At 49.1% G+C, this 19,833-nt stretch overlaps 1 protein-coding gene across 1 annotated transcript in view; it reads left to right on the plus strand.

Annotated features, from left to right (window-relative positions):
* The window catches only part of SELENOO (selenoprotein O), a 215,712-nt gene extending 198,364 nt beyond the window's left edge, over window positions 1-17,348 (plus strand). Inside the window, exon 9 of the mRNA XM_085653951.1 lies at window positions 16,318-17,348. Within this exon, the coding sequence (XP_085510077.1) occupies window positions 16,318-16,515 (198 nt within the window). The 3' untranslated portion in view covers window positions 16,516-17,348. The remainder of the gene's footprint in view (window positions 1-16,317) is intronic.
* The last annotated feature ends 2,485 nt before the right edge of the window (window positions 17,349-19,833 follow it).

Here is a 19,833-nt window from a genome sequence, read left to right on the forward strand (position 1 = left end):
AGCCTATGTCGAGGCAACAGAATTGCACATAGTGTGATGCATTTAGTGGCAACCCATGCCAAAGCTAGCAGATTTGGAGTCATTACAAAAGGTTGTGGGCGCATGCACTTCTCCATGTGTGGGAGTCGCCACCGAGTGCTCATGAGGTTCCTATTGCAGGGCCTACGACATATGGTGCTGGCATGGGTGTAAATCCTTGATGAGATCTTCAACAATGGGGGTTGTCAAGAAATGGAGAGAAGGGAGTGGGAAGGACAAAAACTAAGGAACAACTCTGGTCTCCCCAGGCCATCACCTCTCTCCCGTTCCCCCGAAGGATGCGGCGATGTGCACATAGCCTACCAACGGGCCCAGTAATCTTTGGGCTGTGTGAAGGGCTAGTATGGTGTTATCATCTGGTTTTGCTTTTGCGGTGTGTGTTAGGCTGTGACTTTACATCTGCCTCTCCCATTCTCAATGTATTTTCGGGCTAGTCTTGGTCTGGGTGCTGCTCGTTTTGAAAATAATGCAATATATTTGTCCAGGTGGCAGCTATGGGGATCTTACGTAAGCCTAAAGTGTCTTCTTTCTGTAATGCAGTACTCTCAGCCATCCAGTAGTCCCAAATCAAGAAAGCGTAAAGTGATCATCTGCATCTTACTCCTACGAAAAACACCCAAGATGCACATCTTCCAATTTTGGGTACTGTATGCCCTGTGCAAGTGGCTAGTTAGGTTGTTTCATGTTGCTAGTAAGTTGTAAGAAGTGGGCACGTCCACAACATGTGAAGGAGATCAGCTTCTAGGAGGTGATATCTGGGGCAATGGGCATAGTACGAGTGAAGTATCTGTTTATCTTAGCAGGGGTTAGGTAAGCATGCTGAATTGTGTAGTATTGGATAAGGCGCAAGTGGGCATTCCGAGGAACACAGACTGAGCTCTTTAATATGATGGCCCACTCTTTATCTCTGCTCGGACAGGCCAGGTCATCGTCCCAATGCCGTCTCAAGGATGTGAGTGGGGCTGCTATATGCTGGTGCAAGAAAGCTGCAAACCATTGCGTAAGGTGGGGGCCTGTCCCCATAACGTGCAGATATTGGACAGTAAGATGTGTGTGGGGGGGGGGTCCCTCGACATGTCTCACCATGTGTTACCGAGCGCTGTAAGTATCGAAGCACGCAAAAGGAATTGGCCCAGCGGTATTCCCTCCTCTTTCACTAATGTCGTAGGGTGCCAGTGCTTCATCCCGATTAAGATCCCCCAGTGTGTGAAGGCCAAGCGGAGAGCTCTGCAGGTGAAGTGTTACCACCCCCAAGTGTGCCCAGCAGGGGCAGCGCTGGCGCATATGGGATAGCGGCGTGTGATATATATAGGCTGCATCAATAGCACCTGTATGCAACCTCTAGTAGTGACTACTCTGGCAGTCGTGCGCAGGTGCATGGGTGAAAGAGTCGGAGTATCGCCAAAAAGATCGAGGCGGGTGTCAGTGTTGCCGCATCTGGAAACTGCCACCCTCTGGAGTTGAATTTTGAGTTAATACTGATCCAAATTCGTAATAGCTAGCCCGCCTTAATCTGTAGGTTAAAAACAGCTTGGAGAGTGCCACGCTACAGCAAGATTTATTCCAAATAAACTCTCTCATGGGTCCTTCGAATGAGTGGAAGAAGGGGGGTGGTATATATATAGGTGTAGATTGGTGAAAAAGTAAAGTAGGTAGAGCAGGGCCACCATTTTGAGTAGAGCTATGCGGCCTATGACAGATAGTGGAAGTGTGCCCCAGAACGACATCTGGGATCTAATGGCAGTTATCGCTCTCATGAGATGGCCCTCTAACAAGTCCATTGGCTGATGTACACTCTGATCCCTAGGTAACAAAACATTTTGGGCTGCAATACCACTGGGACACCGTTAAGGACAAAAGTGGGGTTGGGATATGAAGGGATGAATTGGCCCAGTTAACACTTAATCCATAGGTGGCAGCAAAGTCTGTGAGTGTCTGAGCTAGTGTAGCAGGCACCGATCTCATGTGACAAATGTACAGGAGGAGATCGTCGGCATGCAGAGATCGTGTGGGTGTCGACTCCCAGCAGGATGCTTCAGGCTGTTCCCTAGCTAAGGAAAAAAGTAATAGAGATAGCGGGCAGCCTTGGCGGAGGCCCCTGCCTATCTGGATAGGGTCTGAGATGTGGGAGCCTGTTTTGACTCTGGCCATCGGCGTGGTATAAAGCAGTTTAATCAAGCGGAGGAAGCGAGTCCCGATTCCGCGACGGGGCAGATTGCTGAATGGAAAACTCCATTCTTGTGAATCAAAGGTCTTCTCGAGGTCTAGGACCAGACATCCAGAGTGGGGCCAGAGCATTTGGAGACCCGGAAAATGCCACGCAAGTTGGACGGGGTGTTATGGGCTGGTACAAACCCGTTCTGATCAATATGTACCAGAGACTGGAATAAGGGTGCCAAACAGTCTGCTAGTATTCTCACTGTTTTATTTTTAGTCTGTATTGAGTAACACCAAAGGTCAGTAGGAACCCCAGGCAGTGGGTTCTTGAACAGGCTTAGGTAGAGAGATGAGCAGGGCCTCGCAAAATGACACTGGGAGGGAGGAAGCTGAGAGCGACGCCTCGTAGTGGGCAAGCAGTTGAGGAGCCATGGTGGGGGCATAGGCTTTGTAGTACTCCGCCAGTAGGCCATCCGGCCCCGTAGATTTGCCTGTTGCTAGGGAGGTAACGGACTCGAATACCAGAGAGCGGTATGGGCTTGTCTAGTTCTGCACACAGCTCAAACATGATGGAGGGGAGGCGGAGCGAGGAGGAAAAAGCTTCAAGGGAATCTGGACTGGTGTCTGTGACCGATGTGTAGAGCAAGGTGTAATGTTGCGTCAGTTCTGCATGTATTTTGGGCTGAGTTTAAAGAAGGTGCCACGTGGAGGATCGTAGAGAACATTGGGGTGCCTGGACTGGTCATGACCTATCAGCCATGCCAGGAGTCGCCCGGCGTGGTCTGCCATTGCATGGGTGCAGAATGAGTGTACAGTATAATTTAGACATCTCAGCTGTTCCAGCAGTAGGGATGTGCTTGTGTTGCGCCTCTGCCGCTTGGCGAGTGTAGGCTGGATCAGTCACCGTGATTGTATCGAGGTTCAGGGGCATGCGCTCAATACGGGTTATGTCACCATCTAATTGCTTGCAAGTATTCCAGGCTAGTCCCAAGCAGTGCTCCCTGATGGTTACTTGAAGGTATCCCTCTCAGTCAACCTGTTAGTGGCAGTGTTGTTGTTAAATTTAAAGTAGTCGACCATGCCGGTACCTAGATGGTGGGTCTTTTAAGGCTGTAGTTTGTAGGCGCCAGGTGGGTGTGGCTGGTATGCTGCTGTCCCATGCAGAGTGCAGAAATTGAGGGTTGTGGTCAGAGTGCGTGTGTCCTAAGTAATCTGTCCGCTAGATAGTTGGGAGGCAAACCTCACAATTCTGTCAAGTCTAACATGCAATAAATGTGGTGAGGAATAAAAGGAGTACATGTGGTGTTAGGGTTGCCTGTGGAGGATCCAGTCGTCTAGTGCCTGGGCGCTGGATATGACGAACGTTCGTGATAGGTATGGAAAGGAGTGATCCTGATCTGTTTATAGAACAGAGTTCAAGCCTTCAAGGAGCCACGGTATTCCACTCCAGCAGGATATTGTATTAGATAGTGTGTGTGCAGGAACGAGGACTGATGTGTATTTGAGAAATATATCGCCCCCCTCAAAATAAGTAGACTGCCTGCTCAGTGACTGTAAATTAACACATCTGCCATTTGCGTCAATCTTGACCTCATCTGCTACGAAGTGGACCCCTGGCTTCACCCAAATCAATGCACCTTTGGCATAGGAGGATTAGTCAGTGGCGAATACTTGTTCGCACCACCGCAATGGAGTTTGCGGGCCTCTGGCAGTGTCAAATGTGTCTCCTGCAGTAGCGCAATGTGAGTTGGTCTATGTTTAAGGTAGGAGCATATGGCATAGTGGTGCCAGGGCATATGCATGCTTCTCACATTCCACTTTATTATGTTAGTATGGGTCATGCGGGAACTGGGCCAGGGCCCCACCTGCAGCTAAACCGCTTGGGGTAGGGCTCCATGTAGTGCACAGAGGTACTGGTGAGGAAGGACGGCAAGGCGAACTAGGTTCTATGTCTATGCCTATGTCTATGCCTATGTCTATGCCTATGCCTATGTCTATGTCTATGTCTATGTCTATGTCTATGTCTCTCTCTGTCTCTCTCTCTCTGTCTCTGTCTCTGTCTCTGTCTCTGTCTCTGTCTCTGTCTCTGTCTCTGTCTCTGTCTCTGTCTGTCTGAAGAGGTTAGTGCATGTATAGGTAACACAGACCATGAATGAGAAAGATGGGGGGGGGGGGGACGGATTGGGATAAGATGGTGACCATCTTCAGGGGTTCAGAGCAGGTCTTCAGCAGTTTGTGGCGTCTCATCCGGCAGTACTATGAAATCTGTTCTAGAATGCCATGTGTTGGAAGAGCCATAGTCACTGAAGGATTTCATGAAGGATGTGTCTGGGTCCCGGCTCTGAGTGTGGTCCCGTATCGCCAAGGCCATCCTCGAGGTCAGACACCTCTCCCGGATTACCTGCTTCAGCTTTGGTGCAGCACCAGGTTGTGAAGGGTGGTAATCCCATCTGCGACGCCTTTGGTGTTCGTTCCCTGTAATGTCTCGATCGTGTCACAGCGGGGGGGGGGTTGACGAGAGTTTGTTCGCCCAGTGGACTCCAGCCAGTCCAGACTACCTCCACGGAATTAAAGTGTGTGGTCCCGTCTGTCACCACACTGAGGCGGAAAGGCAACAATAGCGACTATCGTATGTCCAGTTCGTTGAGATGCCGTTTAATGGTGAGATACGAGCTCCTCTGTTGATGATCCGCCACGGTATAGTCAGGAAAGAACATGACGGAGGCGTTGTCCACTATTTTCTACTGAAGCTTGCAGGATAGAGTCATGATCTCTATAGTTAAGCAGGCGGAATAGAAAAGATCTGGGGTTGGCACCAGGTGGAGAGCAGCGGGCTGGCATCCGGTTGGCTCTTTCAATAGAAAAGAAGGGGAAGAGTGCTGCATTGTGGGAGCAAGGTGCTGATCCAGGTCTTTGCGTAGGTCACTGCATATAGGCCTTCTACTCCTTCCGTAAGACCCACCACACATATGTGGTTACTCCTGAAGCAGCCTTCCGCATCCTCTACTCTGCATTCCAGTTCATGCACCTGGTCCACCAAGACCTGCACCAGAGGCTGATTCATGTGTTGTCGATTCAGCCAGGGTATGTTCGACATTATGTACTTTGTCCGCCGGATTGTGGTGATCCGCATGTAGCTGGGTAAAGTCTGCCATCACTTAATCAATTCTGCTTTCATGTGACATGTGCTTCTGGTCGAGGGTTGCTCTGATCTTCACTCGGCTTGTAACAAAGTGTCAAGTTTAGTGCCAAGGGACTCTATTGGGTCGGGTGGGCCCGCCGCTTCAAGGTCTCCAGATTGTCGCTCTACGACTGACAGTTGTGACATCGCAGACCAGCTCCTGGAGCGTAGGCGACCCATGGCCATTTTGATGTGCATTGAGCGTCAGGGGGACCTCCGGTCTGGCAAAGTACACATAAGGCACCGCCCTCCTGATATTCGGGGGGAGAGGGGGCTGGTTGTGTAGTATGCGTCATCCGCAAAGGGTCGAAGTCAGTACCAGGAGTTTGTGTGCGCCTGAGCGTGTGATGGAGCTCTGCGGCACTAGCAGCCCTAGGAGACACTCGGAAGGCTTGTTCACCAGATGTCATAAGGGGAGCTGTCCATCTTGGGGCACACTTGATAACGCTAAGTGTGTTGATGGCGCCGCAGCACGAGCAACCCCAGTCTCATGAACGAATGTCTGTGGAGCAAAGATACAGGAGCTTGCATTGTCTGCTGGGTGTGTTAGTCGCGCCTGAATAGCGTGTCTTCCTGGGCCCACTTGCTGACTCACACTTACAGATGTTAAGGAGTGTCGCAGCACAAGCAGCCCAATAATGTCCTGCCTTCACTGCTACCCAGTCCTTCTGTGTTGCACTCTGCACGGCAGGTGAGGAGCGGTGACCATGGGGTGGATCTGCCCCTTTGGAGCCCAGGAGTTTATGGGTTGCTGGACAGTGTCTCCTAGGTTAGTGTAGAATGGAAAAGGAGGTTGCGTCCCCCGGTGCGCCAGCCCCAGTACCTCAGGAAACAGGAGGTTAAGGGTGCTTTAAGTGGGGTCCTCCGGCTCCACGGTCCAGGTGTAGTTCGTCACTCTTTCCTATCAGCACGGGGGGACCCCACTAAATTGGGCAAAGAGATGGGGTGCAGGTTCATATGTCTACCTATACAATTAGAAGGGCGTGGGCTGAGATGGCAAGTGGTGGAAAGCCCAGCCATAGGTCAACACAGGTTGTCGAGGGATGCCAGCGAAGCTACCACGAGGTGCTGGAGGCCTCCCTCGCATTGCTGCAAGGCACGTCACCTCACATACTCCTGATTAAGGGTAAGTCCACAGGTGGCCGCTCTCCCCGGTGGGCATGTGTGTCCTGTAGGAGCAAAGTGGTGGGGCTTAGATCCGGTCTGGTCCCGGGGCCCGGTTAGTGGCAAGGTGAAGGATCAGGTGGGAGCAGCCAGATAAGGGCAATAGCCAGCGTGGTAAGCAAGGGTGATGAGGGAATCCATTGCATGGCCAAGGCCCGGTGGTGGTAAGGTCATTTGCTCGTTTGCCAAGTGTATTTCACAGGAAGCATCCCAGGGGTCAAACATTGCCAGGTCGTCAGGCTCCAGCAAGCAGTCTTAACCTCCTCTATGCACACAGAGGGCAGGCGCCAGGAAGAGTGGTCCCGAAGAGTTGGCACCCGTTCTGTCGGGGAAGGTCTTTGAGGAGTGCCGCTGCAGCATGGCCCTGGTTCATCAGGCCGGCCCCAACAGACCCCTGCCAACGGTGCGGGGATCACGCCTGCACCTGAGGCTGCCCTACCCCCACTCCCACTATGCTCTCTCCCAGGCGGCCGCGCCTCGTATCGGCCGCAGGAGCGTTTATTCCCCGCAGGTGGCATGTGGTGAGGGGGTCAGCGGTGTGGCAGTGCTGCAGGTCTGGTAATTTTACCGTGATGCCTGGTTGAAGAGTGAGCCAAGGACGCGGTGTAAATCACTGGCATCCCGGGGCTCAAGCACAGTGGCAGGCAGGGGTATGTATCGGGGTCCCTCAACTCCCTGCACTTCTGCTCTTATCAGCAGGCTCCTCCATGGTCGGGCCGAGAGCCAATTAGGGCCTGAGTGGCGCCACGTCTCCCTGGATCCAGCGGCCGCTCCCAGCCAGTTACTTCGCTGCAATAGGCCTTGATTAGGGCCTCAGCAGCATTCCACCTGTCGCCATCAAACCGCGACTGGTGTAGAACGATGTCAGGAACGGAATAGGGTGCACAGATGTGTCCATGATTAATGATGAATAAAGGGCAGCAATGCAGAGCTTCCTTAGGATACTTCCACCATCTTGCTAGCCTCGCTCCCAAGGTATGTACTGTGATGATGCTATGGCCACTTCTCACACAACAGATTACTGTTCCTCTGCCTTTTTGGCTATTTGTGCATGCACTGTGTGATATTGGGCATTCTTTCTGCCTCACACATGGCTGTGATATCCATTGCATTGCCCTTTATAGTCAGTCCTTAAATTACCTTGATTGGTGGCGTTAGACAAATGATGAGACTCTTCATCCACTATGTAGACTGTTCTTTCTTACACCGTAGTATAGCCTATTATGCTCATTGCTTGGACGTGTTACATATCCTAATTTCATACTACGTTTCTTTAGATCTTGTATTGATGACTGGTTTCTTGGATGCTTGATTAAATAGTACCAGATTGGAGAGCGCCCCTTTTTTAGCTGAATATATTATTTTACTCCTGATTCATTTGTGGCTCTGACAGTTTTCATACCTCTTTTAGGTTGCTTACTGCTTTTAGTCCTGAGGAAGAACTTGTTCAAATCATTCATTGGGGTCAAAACCTCGAACTCCTAGTCTTGATCACTCATTCATTCTTGGACGTCATACAGTCCTAAACCGTTATATGTTGACAGTTTGATGCATGTGTCCCAGTGGCTATGAGTACATGTATATATCTTGTGCACAAAGAAGAAGTCAAGAAAGAGGACTTCATTTCCCATTCCCCCAGCTGCATAGGAAGTGACTGAATTTCCCATCACCACAGGACCTATTTAATGGCGGCTGTTTTGCGGATGTGGTGCTGTCACGCCAAAGGCAAGCCCGCCTGCACCCGGACCTCACCCAGCACCAGAAACTCAGGTTCTCTTCTTGCCCACAGATACCTTGCTGTGCTCCTCCATGCTCTTAATCTTAGCCAGTGCTCTCCGCCACACAGCACAGAAGGGAGTGTTCCCGTGCGCCTCCTGACAGTCCTCATGCACTCTCCCACACCCTACACCCACCACTCCTGCACAACCGCACCCCACTTTCTCACTCTTACTCAGACCAAACACCCACCACCCGAACAACATACACACTCACGCTTCTCAATAACCGATTGCTCACCAAACATTCCACGGACTAAATGCACAACCAATCTCTGGCTAAACCCAACCTCTGCACTAGGCATCACTACAGCCATCCCAACCGGCTACAAATCATTAGGTAATACTGAAAGCACAAGCCTGGAGTTGAAGTCACCACCATATTCAAAGATACCATTAGCTGCAGCACTTCCACAGACAGCCGCACAGCTACATGGAACACCCTCTGCTCAAGATACGCATCAGCCAACTTCTCCTTGGGTGAACCCTTGTACGCAGTCCACCAGGACCCCACACCAATTTTGCCAGTGACATGACGACTTTGTCGCCCCTCCTCCCCATCATCAACGCTAGCAACTGCATCCTCCTTAGAGATCTTAACGTTCACCTAGAATTTAACTTTCACCTAGAACCCAAACATACAGCCCTTCTAGAAATCCTCAGAAACCTCAGCCTCTCCTAGCATGTTACTGAACACACCCACACCAGCGGACACCTATTTGACCCTTTTTTCCCCCCCTCAGTCAGCAACATCTGTTGGCAAGCCAGCAACTATGACCTGGATAGCCCATGCCCTCATCTGTTTTAGCATACCCATCCCGCATTTGGAAAAGCATCACAGAAGAGGAGTGAGCTTTGCCCCTCTCCGAGCACTGACCCAAGCACTCCAACTACTTGCTGAAAGCCATGAAGGACTTCAACAACTGGATCACCACATGTGCTGATACCCCTCAAACGCAATCCAACAGCAAGAGCCTGACTACAGGCCAGCTGGTACACAGAGTAACTCAGACAAAGCGCTACTGCAAGCAACTGAAGCACAAATGGAGAACAAGTAATACCATAGATAAAGACATCAGCAAATGTGCCCTAAGACGCTACCACCTGCAGATTTGGAACATCAAGCGCATAACTCTTGCAGATCACATCAACGCCAGCACTAGTAGAAGCAAATAAATGTTTGCCATCAAAGTTTTCACCGCACCTCCTGTCATCTCCAGCAACATCACCCCCTCCCAAGAACCTTGCAACAAGCTCTCTGAATTCTTCTGTAACAAAATCACCTCCATGTACAGCAACTTCAGCGCTCAACCGGGCCCCATCACCACTCAACTTCTCATCATGGCCCAACCTGACCTCGTGGCCTGCTGTGAACACCGTCTAAATCACTTCTACCGTGAAGACCGCCCACTTAGGGGCTCCTTCTGACCCTCGCCCCCACCACGCCTTCACAAAAGGACTACTACTAATCAGTGAAGGACTAACACCTATCCTCCTAAACCTAACTCCTCCATCGACTCAGCTACATTCCCGGACACCTGGAAACATGTCACCGTCGGGTACCTGCTGAAGAAACCATATACGACCTAACCACGCCAGCCAACTACAAACACACCTCCCTCCTACTATATCGATCAAAAGTCTTAGAGAATTTAATCAACTGAACCCCACAGCGGCCACCAGCTCTTTGCAGCCAAGCAGTCACAATACAGGCCCAATCACAGTACAAAAACAGCACTCATTGTAGCCACAGATAACATCTGCATGATCCTTGACAGAGAAGACATGGCAGCCCTCAATTTCCTGGACCTCAGCAGCATTTGATCGTCTCATACCCCATCCTCATCAGTCACCTGCATGAGATTGGCATCCAAGAACCCGCTCTCTGCTAGTTCTGCTCATCTACGGAGTACGTCAGGTTTAATCAGTAAGCCCAACCCCATGTATACATGATCCCTCTGGCCAGCATCATCTTCACGTACAACATCAGCATCATTTCCTACCGCAGCGACACACCGCTCACACACTCCCTCTCGGAACAGACCTCCAAAACAAACCAGTTCACAACCTGCATGACCGATATCACTAACTGGATGAAAGCCAACTGTTTCTAGTTGAACACCTGCAAGACAATAGTGATCTTCAAAGAGCGCCTCCCCGTTGGACTCCAACTGGTGGCCGGCTGAACTCCGTCACACAACCAGAACCCATGTCAGGAACCTCAAAATAATAATCTTCAGCAAATTGGACATGGCCACACAAATCGGTGCTGTCGCTGCATCCTGCTTCCACATCCCGAAGGTGCTGAAGATCTTCAAATGGCTCCCAAGCAACACTAGAAAAACTGTCACTCGCCCTAGTCACGAGCAAGTTGGACTATGGAAATACCCTCAATGCCAGGATCACCAAGCAACTCACTAGAAGACTACAATCCATCCAGAACTCAGCAGCCAGACTCATCCTCAACCTCCTGCTCTCACACGTCCCACGCATAAATAGAACCAGATCAGTAGGGTAGACATTCTCTTACATGGCTCCCAATTGTGGAATATTCTTGAATTCCGCAAGTAACTGAAGATCTGGCTTTTCAGTTAACCAACCTACCATAGGCGGGGCAAAGCACACACACCTGCTCTGGGCCAGGATGCCCCGATGGGTGATAGTGTGCTTTACAAATACACACACCATAACACTGTATTATTCACTGTTTTCACCTGCACTGCGTCACTGCCAGGAGCACCCTTACATTTTAACTGCCTGCAATAATTTTGTGATACGTTTACAATATAATTCATGTACAGTGACTACGTTTTGTATCACATTTGTTGTTGTCCTATAATAGTTAGGAACATGTTTCAAGGCTCTATCTGAGGGCTTTTAAGGGACAGACAACCTGTTAGATGTAAAAGGACACCCTTCTCCCCACAAAATATGATGGTCTGCTGAGATGCGATGGGAGTAGGGGTGGCCACTCTAAAATATCTGCGGCCTCTCACTCTCTAGTTTGTCAGTGTCCCTAATCATCCAAGGCAGAAAAGATGGGTGTCTGTATGGGTCCCAAAGTGGGCATTAGCCTCTTTGTGCCACCGGAGCAGGTGTAACCATTCTGGTCCAATGCACCTTTGGGGCTTTGGAGACTGCCACATAACTCAAGGGCCTTTCACATCAGTCCTGGCCCACTTCAAACACCCGTCAGTGGTCTGCCCCTAGGCCAGTCTGCTCTCTTTTTCCAAGGCCAACACTTTTAAGGAATGTCCCAAATAGATATGGCAGGGTGAGCTCAAATCAAATTAGGTCTTGAGCGAGTTTTGGTCTGCAAGTCTAATACAATGTCTGGTACTAAGAAAGCTGGCATTTCGTGCCAAAGACTATCATAAAACAAAAAGTCCTGGGATGGCCTTAGCCCTGTAAATGAAAGCGGGTGGGAACTTGGCTCTAGTAATAGTCAGTAATGGTATGACAGTTGCTAAAATAATCTACATATGGAAAATCTGAGTACGGTTGCCTTGAGTTTGAGACTGGCTAGCTGATGGTGATGGCCACCTCTCTTGTGGAACCAAATTCCAGATATTTTTTTATGGAAGTAGTCTGGCTACTGGTTGCTCATTTAAGTGGTAGCTCCTTATTTTTAGGTCTGCCCTCTTTTTATAGATACGTATTTGTGTACATAGAGGGGCTTTTGGTTAGCTCTCTTGATCAGTTAATGTGTTACATTGTCAATCACAGCTTGCTTCCGCCCCCCAGAGCATATCATTGGGCAGTGAGTCAGCCCACTTTAGCCTCTCGCTCCCCTCTCTGTGAGGGACAGCATTTTGCTTCTGCACCTGTGCCTAATAAGCACTGGCAAAGCCAGTGGGTCATTCCTATGCGACCAATTGGCTTTGCCAATGTGTTTTAGCCATGTTGTGCGTCAGCATGGCTAAAAAAACAGTGATGGGGCCATCACATAATTTTGTAGCCATGAGTGGGAGTTCAATACACACTCGCTCACCTACAAAAACGACACAGCAGTTTTTATTTTATTTTTATTTACTTATCCGAGATAGATCAGTAAATAAAAGTAGTGTGATAGCACTCTTAAACAAACAATAAGGTGGATAAACGGGTTGCGAGAGCAGGTTAGGGATGAGGCACCACAGTGGCAGAGGAGAAGCAACATGAGCGGTAGAACACGTAAGGAAAGGGAGAAACACATTGGAAAGCACCTTTTTAAAATGCAGCACGAAACCACAAAAAAAAAGCAGAAGAGATGGGTTGCGGGCTGAGGGAGGGTTTGGGGGCATGATAAAACCTAGGATTTGAGGGAACCAGCAACACAGCAGACAGGAGAGAAGAAAAACAACTGAGAAAACAGAGCACACCGAGAAACACACGGGTGAAAGAGCACCTTGGAGCATGGGGGAGAAGCACAAAGAGAGCAGCACAAGTGTGGGTGGAAAGAGAAGCATGCAATGTGTAAGGGGAGAAAAGCACTCAAAGCAGAGGGCTGGAAAACGCATGCACTGCCATGGACTACTACACAAACAACAAAAATGTAGCAGTGGAAGCATAGCAGCCTGCCAATCAAAGAGATGTTGAATGCTATGTTCCATGGAAGAGACAAACACTGGATGGATGGCTGAAATCAGGGAAACCATTTAATAGAATGAATGCAGGTATGAGTGGCAATAAAACAAGTCCATGTTAAGCACTGTGCTGGCTGTATGCCTCTATGTTCGTGGTAGGACCACAATATGCCTTTTGCAACCAGACCGATGTACTGTCTGGTATCATGAACCTAAAAATAGCTTCCTTCATTGTATTGGCTGGTGGTCTAGACTTATTTAGTCTATATGTGGGGCTCCATGGTTGTTGGTCTGTAGCAGACTTCAGGCCAGCTACTAGGCACAACATCGCCCCTCAAAGAGCAACACTGCAGCGCTACACAAGGAGAAAGGAAGGATTGCTCTCGAAGAGCTTTCATTTGCTGTATGCTGCTCAGTCCCTATTCATTTCATTCGCTGGACATGCACACCAGTCCTTTTCCTCCAACCATTTTGGATTTCCATGGCAGTGCTTCCTTCTGGGTTGCAGCTTTCTGCTTCTCTTTAGGGGCTTGTTTTTATGATGCACGTCTGCTGTCAGACACAGCTCGTTTAATTAGTAATATCCATGAGGCCCTGCGTACATGTATGCTGCTATTGAGGGCGAAGTGCGTCATTAGCTTTTGCGTCCTATCAGTTCCAGGGCTCTAAGGAACGGGTGCAATAGTTGGACACACAGGGCACCTTCTTACAAACTTTTAAGGCCTGTGGCTGGGTACAAAGATGCAGCATGTGGCAAAGTCCGAATAATGCTTGCTTCCCAAAAATAAAGGAAATAGCTGGCACTCTTTGCGTCATTTACAAATATTATTTTCTCATTCCTCTTTTTGTCCGTAACAGCTGAATAGTTGCAGTTTTTCTCAAGCCGACTTGTATGAATGTTCTCTTTTTGGTAGCTGTTAGTTTAAATTACTTCTCTCTGTCACTCATTCACCTACCTCTCCCATCCATCCCTCATTCCCAATCCCCCTTCCAATCACTTACTCCTTCTACTCATTTTTCTTTTCTTTCCCTCCTTCCTCCTGTTCGAAACATGGTCTCTAATTGGCTCAGGTTTACCCCCTGCCCAAGTAGGGACCCTCACTGTAGTCAGGGTAAGTAAGTTGCACACTAACAATACCCTGTGCTCACCCCCTTGGTATCTTGGCAAGAGCAGTCCGGCTTATCCCCAGAGGCAATGTGTAAAGTATTTCTACACATACACACAGTGAAAACACCAATTTAGAAAAATAGCCAATATTTATTTGAGTAAAACAGGACAAAAATGTCAAAAATCCAACAGGCAGAAATCACGTTGTGGAGTTGTCAATATTCAGTAAAGTTTTAGTTCTTAAACAGTAGCTCCAACTGGGGCTATCAGGTCACGCTTGACGGGGACAAACCACAGGTTCAGTTTGACTGTGAGGGAACGCGGGCTGGATACAGTAGTCTGGGAGACCCTTGCACAGTACCTTGGATATGTCAAAACTTCATGAGGGTGCAAGGCGTAGGGGTGGTGGGGCATAGCTAAAGCAGTTGATGCGTCTGTTTCTTACTGCTAGGCAGGGTCTTGTCACATTGGCACTCTGGGACAGTGCATTGCGCAATGGGACAGTGCATTGCGCAATGGAGGTGAGGCTTCACTGTACCATGTGGTTCTGGGAGGCTGTGTAGAGTCGTTGAGCTGCTAACGTCCAGGGACGATGCGAGGCGGATGGGAGGTGATGCGTTGCCTGCAGGTGTGATACCTCGATTCCATAATGCTGTGCGGTATCGATAAGGAAGTCAGCGGCCAAGCAATGAGTCCTCGGTTTTGCGGCGTTTAGGTCGGACCACTGGGCCGCAGCTGCAGTGTAGGAGTCGGAGAGGAGTTTATTTCGGACGTTGGTGATGCAGTGCTTGGGACTCCCACAGTGGTGAACAAAACCCGGACAGTGGTATTCAGTTTAGGTAAATGGCGCCACTGAGAAAAATCACACAGTAAATTATCAGGATATATAAAGTTCACTTGACGGTGCTGAAAGGTGAGGAGGACCACCAACCTCCCCCATAAAGGCCTGAGCGAACAATAACAACTAGCACTCCCCAGCACACGTCGAGTTCATGTAAAGCTTTCCAATTAAGCAGTGTACGAATTCAGCATAATACATATAAATTAAGCACAATTCTTTTCTCTCTCTTCTTGGTTGTTTAATAGAGTTGATCTTCAACCTGCTCCCAACAGCCAACACGTGTTTCGTCGCATACAGGGAGGTTATTCCATGACTTTTTCAAGGCTATATCTCCTCAGTAGAAAACCTTCATTTTGTGGTGATACTTCCAACCCACAAAGGGTTTCAGTCTAGGCGGCGTCACAAGTTCAGTATCCCTATAAATATCTCGGGATCTCGGTATGCCCCGTCTCAAAGGCTCAGATTCAAATTCTCTAAGTGCCGTACACCGCTGCTCGTGTGGTGCCAAGTACTCGTGTTTAATTCATATGTATTATGCTGAGTACGTACACTGCTTAATTGGAAAGCTTTACATGTACTCGACGTGTGCTGGGGAGTGCTAGCTCCCACAGTGGTGGTTCTTCAGAGGCACTGCGGCATCGCCAGAGCCTATGTTATAAGTCAGTCATTGTGTCGAGCGGGGTCCACGGCTTCGGTACCGACAGCAGCAGAGTTGCAGACAGACACCGGTTCCGAAGTTGCATGGCGTCTGTTTCTTCTTGTAACACGGATACTCACTTCCAAGGGCCCAGGAACTGGTATTGTGACTACTTGGCAAGTAGGGCTCTCAGCAGATGCACACGTATACAAAAAGCAATGGATCAAATACTCCCCTCCAGCAAAGTTCAAATAATAATTAATTTAACAGTTTGCCAGGATTCAGGAACTGAGTTACTTGACACACAGCGTGATCTTTGCATAGAGGTTGGCAAAAGACCAAGCCCAGGCCTAGTAGAGGCTCTGCACGACTGCAGGCGTTGCCTAGCAAGTACTGATGGCTGGGGTATTTGGCAAAGCATATGGTCAAAGTTACACATCTGGTTTATGGGCACTAGGATAGGCTGTGCCCTTCATGTACAGGCGTTAGGAGTACGGAGTGGGCATAACACACTAGTTAAAATATATCATTAGAAGTTATGGCTGTGATCTGAGATACGCAAGAAAACCTCATTTTAAAGTAACTTTTGACATTTCCAGAAAATAATCTTCTCATTTGAAAATACATTTGAGTTATGATACTAAAATTCCACATTTAAGGTTTGCCCCCCTCCCCTCCAGCTATCGGGAAGAGTTGCACAGCTATTAAATTTGACATTTTGGGAAAATGTTTTTCTAGTGTAAAGTAATATTTGTCTTTAGCACTTACATTTGAAATATCTGAGCAATGTAACGTAATTTGATGACTCGAGAGAAGCATTGACATATCAATCTGTTCATATTTTACAAAGGTGCGACGTGTGCTGGCTCTTCTAGAAAACCCATTCCAAGATGAAGAGTGTTTACAGGAGGTGCAGGAGCGCTGGTCACCTGAAGAGGAAGTTGAAGATGCTGCTGCTGGAGCATGTAGTTATGCTGAAAGGAAGCCTATCTATAGCAGTAAACCTCCACTTTGGGCTTCAGAACTCTGTGTCACATGATCTTCATAATTGCCTTGTTGGTTTTTACCACTCACAGAGGGAAAGTCAATTACTCTGTAGTGGAGAGTCCAACAGGCCAATATTAAAGTACTATTCAGTTGCTGAAACATTCTGTTTGGGTATCTCACAATATAGCTGTGACTTTTCTGAACCCTCGCAGGTTTTGGATAGAGGCTCACTTTTTCATTTTAAGGACTTCTTTCACGCAGCAATAATGTTTTACAGGGCTTAATGCGGTCAGGATTGTAAGTGGCATACTTAATCTAACCTCTGCACGAGAATAGGAGATCTGCTTAAAATGGAAACTACTGCATAACAGGTTGCTTCATATTAGTCTGTTAAAAGAAAAAAAGAGGGTGTTTGCTGGGAATTTAGGATTTTAAAATGATTACATACCCAAAGGCAGTCTGTTTTTACATGAAGACAAAAATAGAAAGTCAGATATCTGATATGTTTTTGTCCGATGACCAACTGATAGTATGTTTTAGAGATGCCAACTTGCAACTCTTTACCATTAGATATGTAAAAAGGAGTTAAGATGTACATTATTTAGGTTTACTGTGTTTTTGGAACTGCTTCTACATCGACACTTTGATCTGTGTCATCATAACAAGATTTCTTTTTAATTGCAAGCTCAACTCAAAAGAGGTTGTGAGGATCATGCTTGGCATATCTTAAGTGACGAAGAAAATGCTGTGCACTTTGATAGTATGCAGAACTCTTGAACAGTCAGTTGTATTTATATGTAAACATGTCTATAAAAGTGTGTATATTAATTATTCATGTTTCTGTAAAATATTCACAATTGTACAGGTTGAATAAAAGCTATTTGTTCAACTTTTTATGACATTTTTTCTCTGTTACATTTAAAAGGTTGGCATTAATTTTATTGTGCTTTCTTACCTGTATGTTAGTCTCTTTCCATTTCTGAACATGTGGGTACTCTTCCCTTTAATGGACGGACTAAAAACTGCCTCTGTAACTGTTATTTCAAAGCTTTGCACTTTATGACACACACAAGTTTAAACATCTAATGCCTCTCACTCCCTTTTCAGAGTGTATGCATTCCTTTCCCACTTCAAATCTTGGGGGAAAAGGAGCCAATCAATGAACGTTTTGGCTTTATCTGTGATAAGGTCAGCGGTGGGCATTTGGTAATTTTTATTTTGTACACATGCCCCTGGTGATGGCATTAAAGGCTTCCCAGATGGTTTCCATGTCCCTAATCAAACCCACATTGAGCCTGAAATAATATTCTATAGATTCTCTCAGCTCACTTGCAAGGTTTCATCCAGGAGGGCCTCCACCTTTTAGTCGCTAGCTGTCCCTTCTCATGGACAATCCTGGAACCGCAGGCACACTAGTCCGCCAGTAGCCCAGCCAGGACCGCATGCCATGAACCACTGAATAGAAAGTGCCCTCCTGCTTTGGGTGTGTGTTCTGTCTCCTCACATCCACAAGTGTGTGGCCTTCCCTTATTGCTCAGCAGCCAGCAACCTCCCCCCTCCCCCCCCCCCCCCCTTGGGTGGCAGCTTGGACCTATCTCTGGATTCGTATAGAATGTAATTAAAGTCCCCCCCCCCCCCTCCAACGTCTTCTGTCTCCCTCAATAGTAGCGATGTGGGGTTAGTGGACAGCACCCTCCCTACCCTGGAAAGAAGCCAGGGTCATATATATGTATTAGGGCAATAGCATTTGAGTGACTCTGGTATGCCCGGGGTACGAATGTTATTACAATTGGACCTAGACTCTAAATCTTCATTTTTTTCAGCAGTGACTTGGAGGACCTTTTCCATGTTTTATAGATTTTCACTCTTTGTTGGGTCAGTGTCCTCTGCTGTTGAGATGCAACGTTCTGCCTCTGTGAGATGGTCATCCTCCGCGTCAAGTTTCCTAGTGATGGAGTCCATGCAGGATGTGAGGGCTCCTTTTCGAGTCAATGGAGACCAAGCTCTCGTGCATAGTTTTCAGCAGCAACTTCATTTTTTCCTTGAATCAGGAGCCATTTCAGTCTCATCAGTAGGCGGCAGCTCCTAGGATGCCACACTGGGGCCAGGTCTTGGCTCAAAAGGCAACTTTAACTGTCTGCTATCGGCCTTAACCATCTTTAAGGAGGAACTCCACTCAGCCTGGTGTTGATGACTCAGTCGCAACCACTGCTACTAGGGAAGAATCGCGGGGGGGCGTGGCTAGCTGGCCACAATGGCGGACGCAATCTCGTAGAGCTCCGCTCCAGATCCCCAAGTTATCCTGCTCACGGGGATCCTGAGGTGCTGCCTTTGCACTCAGTCGTCGGTAAGGTGGCGTGGAGTGGCAAGGGTGCTGGTGAAGCACCGGTGCGCTGTGCTTGTGCTGAACGGGACGGGAAGTGCCGACGGCACCGGGCCCTGGAGGCTGTGGAGGGCGGCGGACCTGGCGAGCTGCGGGGCTCGATCCCGGAGCTGCGGTGACTGGAGGCACCTGTAGGGCGGAGGTGAAGGCTGAGCACGACGAAATGCTGGTGGGGGAGACCCGCCCCGGATGCGGAATCTCGACACGGATGTGATGGAGGAAGCTGCGGGCAGATTGGCGCTGCAGCGCTGTGATTACTTAGCGGGACCCTGGGACGGACTGCTGCTGTGGGGGCACCCCCGAGGAGGCGGGCAAGGACTCCAGCCCTGGTGAGCGGCGTGCCTGGGCAGTATTCCCTGGCGAGGTGACTGGAGATAGTTGATTGCTGGGGGCCGGAGTGATTGGCGGGAACAAAGGCTGCTGGGCGCCGGAATCCCTGGGCTGTTGTGAGACGCAGAATCTGGACAGCGGCGGCCATTTCGTGACCTGCTCTCTGGGGTCGTTTGGCGCGGAGCGACACGAGGGGCAGGAGCCAGGCGTGGAGGAAATCTGCAGATAGTCCCTCCGACATGGGAACAGGTACAAAGGCTCCCCATGAACGCCCGCCCTGCCGGCTGGAAGGAGCAGGGGAAGAATGGCTGGGTAGAGTGTGCAAAGGGTTCTGTCTTCGGGGGGCGCATGTGACCGGGGATCTGCCGTTGCAGCGCTCAGACTGGAGGACGGAGACAGTGAGAGGAGTTGGGTGGCGGCTGCTGCTGTCCCAACGCGACAATACGAGCGGTGGGCCTGCGGTGGGAGCTGGTCGCTGTGCGCACGAGTGAATCTGGGTGGCTGACGCCTGAGGTGTGGATAGGATCACGGAGGGAGAGGCTGTACCCAGAGAACTGCCCCACAGGGGGGTAATACCGCCTCCAGCTGAGGAGCTCTCCCCTGACGACTGCCTGCTGCCTCGGAGTGCGATTCCCCCTTGGGAGCGGAGGTGCGCTGCCCCATCCG

This window comes from Triturus cristatus, chromosome 4_1, assembly GCF_964204655.1.
Source record: "Triturus cristatus chromosome 4_1, aTriCri1.1, whole genome shotgun sequence".
NCBI classification, from domain to species: domain Eukaryota; kingdom Metazoa; phylum Chordata; class Amphibia; order Caudata; family Salamandridae; genus Triturus; species Triturus cristatus.